General features: G+C 44.4%; 1 protein-coding gene across 2 annotated transcripts in view; it reads right to left on the bottom strand.

Moving 5' to 3' along the window:
• Positions 1-311: 311 nt before the first annotated feature.
• The window catches only part of nherf1a (NHERF family PDZ scaffold protein 1a), a 22245-nt gene continuing 15787 nt past the window's right edge, over positions 312-6769 (bottom strand). Inside the window, exons 3-6 of one of the 2 annotated variants that reach the window (XM_030774303.1) lie at positions 6528-6681; positions 4141-4184; positions 1359-1487; positions 312-677 (exon numbers count right to left, since the gene is read on the bottom strand). In XM_030774303.1, coding sequence (XP_030630163.1) covers positions 531-677; positions 1359-1487; positions 4141-4184; positions 6528-6681 — 474 coding nt within the window. In that variant the 3' untranslated portion in view covers positions 312-530. The remainder of the gene's footprint in view (positions 678-1358; positions 1488-4140; positions 4185-6527; positions 6682-6769) is intronic. The other variant, XM_030774304.1, reaches the window with a different exon arrangement.

Here is a 6769-nt window from a genome sequence, read left to right as displayed (position 1 = left end):
AACATGACATTACGCTGCCCGTCAGTAAAAGGCAGTTGTCAATTTTGGAAGATTTCACTAATATTGCACAAAGGAATGCGTAGCAATGTAAGCACTATTATTATCAGTCAAAGGTATACGACTTACAGCATTTCATATGATACGAACAGGCTCAATGATTCTGCATATCTGATCTCATTTTAACATTACTGAAACTTTTTATGTACCAACACACTACTGTCTGGCATCATAAAGTATTATATACATTCATAAAATAATTCTCGTTACTGATAATCATTCAAAGTTCAAAACGTTGATCAAAACAAACTTAAAAAAAAAAAAAAAAAAAAGCTAAATTCTAAAATCAACAAGTTGAAAATCAAAAACAGGTAAGATAACACTGGAATAATGGGTTTACAGATAAGTGTGTGTGTTTGTGTGTGTGTGTGTGTGTGTGTGTGATTATGTTCATTGGGGAAAGAGAAGAGAGGGCAGTGTGAATGGAGTGATAGAGAGTGATAGAGAGAGAGAGAAATGGAATGACAGCTGCTTCACAGGTTGCTGAAAAGCTCGTTTCTCTTGCTCCAGTCCATGGCTGGCGCTCTCTTATTGGAGCGTTTACCACGGGCGCGCTCCTTAGCCTCCTGCAGAGACAAGCTCATGGCCAACGCCGGGGATGTGACAGGGCTCCTCTCCTGCTGACACACACACACGCACACGCACACGCACACGCAGACACACACAGAGCATTGTTAGCTGACAGATACACAGACCAAGTGCACACAAACATATGGACTTTCTGATTACTGTATAGAGAGTAAACGCCCAGCCCAAAAACTCATAGATACTAACACATTATACACCAGACATGAAATCAGAACAAGAGTTGTGTGAACATATCTCAGGGCATGTGAGCTGAGCACAGAGTGAGGAGCAACATTTTACAACACTGCAGTGTTATCACTCCACCTCCTCTCCACCTCCTCTCCGTCTCACGCCCCTGTGGCCTCTACAATGCCCTGCTCTCTCCACTGACTCACCACAGGCTACCTGTGCTGCCTACATCTTCACAACAGAATTCATTAAAAACACTCCACAGCAGCACACCGCCCTGCCAATAGCACAGTAAAACTAAGAGTGAGAAATGAGAGGGACAGGGAGGTCCAGTGAGAGTGTAGGGCCTCAGTTCACCACCAAAGCACTGACAAATTGACAAATACGTTTTGTATCTGTACATGGAGGCATGAATGTATAGTTCTGTGAATACGTGCAGATGTGTGTGTGTGTGTGTGTGTGTGCTGTGGATGTGTGCTGTAGGTGTGTGAACATGTGTGTCTGCTGTGAATGTGTGTGTGTGTTGTGGACGTGTGTACACTGACCTCTGGCGGTGGAGGGCTGTCACGTCCAGGGGCAGGTGCAGTATTGATGGAGTTGTTGGAGGAGGTGCTGGATGGAGAGGGGCTGACTGATGGTTTAGGTGTGGTCTCCTGACCAATTTCCCCATTAAACTACCGACAGAAACACAGTCAGTTAGTTCACCATATACAGACATTTCTCATACTGAACACTGCCCTGAACACACACACATCTCTCATACTGAACAGTGCCCTGAACACACACACATCTCTCATACTAAACACTGCCCTGAACACACACACACATCTCTCATACTGAACACTGCCCTGAACACACACACACATCTCTCATACTATACACTACACTGAACACACACACATCTCTCATACTAAACACTGCACTGAACACACACACACATCTCTCATACTATACACTACACTGAACACACACACATCTCTCATACTGAACACTGCACTGAACACACACACACATCTCTCATACTGAACACTGCACTGAACACACTAGGCATACAGTTTCATGACCATGGTACTTAAGCACATTACTACCGTATGAGACAAAACTGTGTATTTAGGGTGCTGATTCCGGAGACGATTTCCAGAATGCGTGTGCGCGTGTGTGTGTGTGCGCGTGTGTGTGTGTGTGCGCGTGTGTTTGGGGGGGGTGTCTTTTGTATGTCTTCATCATAATAAAAGGCATACGATGAATATTTACCATTCAATTAAAAAAAAAATTCATTGGATTATTGTTATTGTACATTTACAGGGACACGATTTGCACCAACGTTATGCAGAATTTTGGCAAACAAACCAAATAATTTGGAAGATTATTAATATTTACTCTTCACTGCTGTATGTGCAAAAATAAACGACTAAGTATGCCACATGATCTACCAGTGACTGTTTCAAGAATCAAAGCCAGGAGGCAACCGGTGCCAGGAATCACCCATCTCACTGAAACGAGCACGCTGTTAAGGCCAAACTGATACTCCTGCACCGAATCTACACCGTAGGCTCTTAATGTGAAACGTTAACGTCGACGCGCGAGAGAACAGATATGTAACTTATTACTGCCGTTATTCACAGGGCATTAAGGTTCTCAGTGCCCTGTGCTGCTTACCTGTCAGAAAACTAGTAGAAAACACACCTCAAGGGAAGGTCGGCGGGTCGCAAGGTTCTACAAGCGTTATTTACAGAGAACCACCGCTTTAAGGGACTTCTGCCATAATTGCGACACGGCGGGTAATCCAATGTAGACGCCACTAGAGGGCAGGACTACACCCGGCAGAGGTTACAACCCTTTAATATTACAGGCCTACGCTTACAACAATTCATTATGTGGAACCAGAACATGGACCTAGGTCTATGATTTGATATCAGTTATCAGTTATATCAGCTATGATATAATGTTTGCTCCCTTTATATTTACAGACGCGCACGATTATTAAGAATTCCGCTGAGAAAAGCCTGTGTCTTTGTGTCTACATACAGAGCGTGGCTGTGTTTGGCTCCACTAGGACGTGTTGATAAGCAAAATGGTAATCAAGAGAGCAGATTGTTTCTCTGAAGCAATAATGCAAATAATTCACTGACAAAGGCCAGTCCGGGTCATTTAAGGACAGCGTGTGGGAGCAGAAAAGCAGGAAAACCTATTCAAAGACTGACTAACCTACACTAAAAAAAAAAAAAATATTACTGATATGAAGACAAACCCAACCAGCAATTATTAAGTATCTCAGATCAGTGTCGCCCTCTCATTACACACAGATGTCGAGTTAGCACAGAGCTGTACAATTCTGCAGAAACCGATGAGGTCAAACCAGTGTTTCAAAACGTGTTCACAACATGTCAGATGGTGAACTCCTGAACCTGAGCTGTGTCAGAGGATTGCCGGCCCTCTCTGTGTACATTCTTTTACAGAAGGACCTTACTGCAGAGATGATAAACGGTTGGATTCGCACGCACGCGTTCAGAGAAACACGCACTCCTCCAACCTGGAAACATCAGCTTCGATAGATTTGGATACCTTCGCTCCCTCACTCCGCCCGTCTACGCCCACGGCCGTGCCGCTGGGAGAGCCGGCACTTTGTTATCAGTGGAGCGAATACGACAGCTACAGAACAGGGATGGGCCTGTCTCTCCAGGGAGCAGAGACAGAACCCTCCGTTCAGGTTAAAGACAACCACAGATAGTACAACCTAGGGAGTGACCTCTGACCCGCGCGTTAACTACGTGCCCCCGTCAAACGGACCTCAAGGAAATCTTATCTGTCCACAGTCAGCTGACAGGGGAAGGCTTCTTTTACCGCTCGGTGGAAGCCCTCGTAATCTGGCCTGGCTACTCTCCTCCCATCTCCTTATTCTTAATCTATAATCTGACTGATAGGACAAACATCTGAGCTTTGAGACAAAGCAGAATGCCAGGGCTTCACACTGACAATGGACAATACACAGAGTACCCTCACTTCGACTGTACACGATAAGGCAGAGCGCGCACGCCCGCGCGTGTGTGTGTGTGTGTGTGTGTGTGTGTGTAGGTAGGATTTTGTACTACAGGAGTTGGAAAAAAAAACCTTGGTGTTTACTGGTACAGTAATGTTACGGAAACTGGTCTACAGTGATTTTACCCTCAACACATTTTCACAGAAACATGTTAAAGAACTTACAAAATAGATGTATGCAATTAATTCAAACGGAATGTGAAATGCTGTGAGATTAGGCACATCCATCTGCTAAAGCAGATCCTACAGAGTCCACCCAAAAACTCTCAGAATGAAACAGACTGTTACCTGGCCGTCAGTGTCTCCACCGCTGCCTGGTCTAGGCAGTGAGCCTAAAGAGAGAGAGAGGGAGAGAGAGAGAGAGAGGACAAAACAGGTCAGACTACTGTTTAAAATCAGACAAAACATTGTCCTGTGCTTCTCTAGACACATTCAACATCCCCTCATCCCCTACCCTGTGCCTACAATCTGTATAAATCCTGCTCAGTCACACACACACACCAATCAGAAAATCAACATCTGCAAAAACACTTTATAGAATATGTTTATAGAATATGTTTTGTTATTGGTGACGATGGGCAGCATCTTACTGGTGCAAAATAAAAAAAACCCAATAAAAAACAATAACAAAACAAAACAAAAAATAAATAAAAACCCCAAAACACTTGACTGTGCGAGGAAACTAAGCCATAGGTTTAGGCTCATAGATTAGGGCTCATAGATTAGGGCTCATAGATTAGGTTTTGTGAGATGACTTAAAAGTGTCCAGGCCCTGACAATTCTATTCTGTAAAAATAATGACCTCTTTTTCTGGAATGCAGACACAGTTTAGCAGTGTTGTACTACAGCAGACTACACACGTACACTTTACTTGCTTATGTTGTGTGAGAGAGAAGGAGAGTAAGAGAGAATGAAGAGAGAGAGGAAGACAGTGAGATCTTGTGAGGAGGTGAGTTGAGGCAGAGGGAGAGGGAGAGGGAGAGGGAGGGGGGAAGGAGAGAGAGGGAGCTGAAGATAGCTCCATCTAGAGAGAGAGAGAGAGAGAGAGTCCTTCTCCTCAGAGAAGGACAGAAAATTTGGACAGAGAAGCTGATGGAGCCATATGTAAGTCATCCCCGCTCAAACATTCATTATTACTGGGAGACATTGCAAAACAACAGAAAACACTTCATAAACCAAAGAGGAAAAAAAAAAAAAAAAGACAAACTCTTCAAAAACAGCCGCTTCGAAAACAAACAATAGGAGCTGACCGAACCCAGACTGGATAAACATGTCTACGAGAGGCAGCTGAAGTGGATTTGTGTATTTACGTTGGGGTTTTGAGGATGTGTGCATTGGTGGACAGGTACTCATGAATGGATGGATGGTGTTGACGGATAGGATGGCTTGAGAAAAGCTGGAACAGAACTCTCTTGTGTCCAGGCTGTTAATCCAGGGCAATAAGTCTCTCTATGGCCTCTACCCCTTCTGTAACCACGGCAACTACTGTCATGATTTCCACTTGGAAGCGGCCTTGTTGATTTAGACTGATATGCTAAGGGGCTACGCTTAATGTTTAACCACCAACTTGCTCACACTGTGTGTGTGTGTGTGTGTGTGTGTGTGTGTGTGTGTGTTTGCTTGTTTGTGTGCTTGCGTGTTTTGCCAAACAGTGCGCAGTTAGAGGGGTGAGTAGTTGTGAGTGTGGTGTTTTACAGCAAAAAAGTGAAAGAGTGAGACTGTGTGTGTGTGTGAGACAGAGAGAGAGAGAGAGAGAGAGAGAGAGAGAGAGAGTGAAAGATAACCTAAACTTAAAGTCGTGAAAGCTGTAGTAAAAACACTTAGTGCCCTTGAGTACTTTTATGAATGACAGAAACAGCAGTTGTGAGGCCAAAGCGCTAACCGAACACAAGATGGAACGAGAGAAAACGATAAACCGCTCCGGACTCAGAACCAATCACGCAGCATTATGAAGGGATCATAACCTCCTCTAAAATATCTCATGACAGCTTCATAAGGTAATGGACCGCATGCCTTTAAGTAAAGCCACCCTGTGTGGGTATTCTGAATTGGGAAATACCAGTGTGAACCAATGTGGGCTCATTTGAAGCCTCAAGTGGTTTGGCTCCGATGTGGCATACATCGCCCAAATACTGACGGCGAATCTATCAAAATTGAGACATGCATGCAGGCATGGCACATGCAATATTGCGACACCTTTTCACTTCATTTTCGTAACGTCAACATCATGGTTATTATCTGTAAGTGTCATTACCTATTCATTCTAGTCAAACCGGCGTCAATATGAAGTTAACATGATTAAACTGACTCATGTCTAACATCTCTCTAACGTGTTTAAAGTGACAACAGTGTGCTGAAAGTTTCAGATTTACAAATGAACTCCTGACACCAATGTCAATTTTTTCTCTGTCTACCTGTCCCCATTCATTTAAATTCATTTGAAAGGGATTTTCCCATAGGGTGAGAAGTGTGTGTGTGTGTGTGTGTGTCAGTGTGAGGTACCTGTGCGTTGTGTGTGTGTGCGTGAGACTTCCGTGACTTGGTTGTTACCTGTGAGGTGTGTGTGAGTGTGTGTGTGTATGTGTGTGTATGTTTGTGAGTGTGTGTGTGATGTGGGTGTTACCTGTGAGGTGTGTGTGAGTGTGTGTGTGAGACCTGTGTGATGTGGGTGTTACCTGTGAGGTGTGCCTCCGTAGGGATAACACCACATCTCCTGAAGAACTCGTCAGTGTCTGGATCCACCACCAGGAGTCTGGTCTCATCTCCACCTGCCTTTATGGTCGCCACCACCTCTGAGTGCTGCATCTCCAGCACAGACACACCGTTCACCTGAGAGAGAGAGAGAGAGAGAGAGAGAGAGAGGGAGAGATCAAAGAATGAGAGAGGGAGAGAGAGAGAGGGAGAGAGAGAGAACGAG

The sequence above is a fragment of the Chanos chanos genome, chromosome 5, assembly GCF_902362185.1.
Source record: "Chanos chanos chromosome 5, fChaCha1.1, whole genome shotgun sequence".
Lineage (NCBI taxonomy): Eukaryota > Metazoa > Chordata > Actinopteri > Gonorynchiformes > Chanidae > Chanos > Chanos chanos.
Note: the sequence above shows the minus strand (reverse complement) of the source record. Positions and strands in the feature narration are given on the sequence as shown.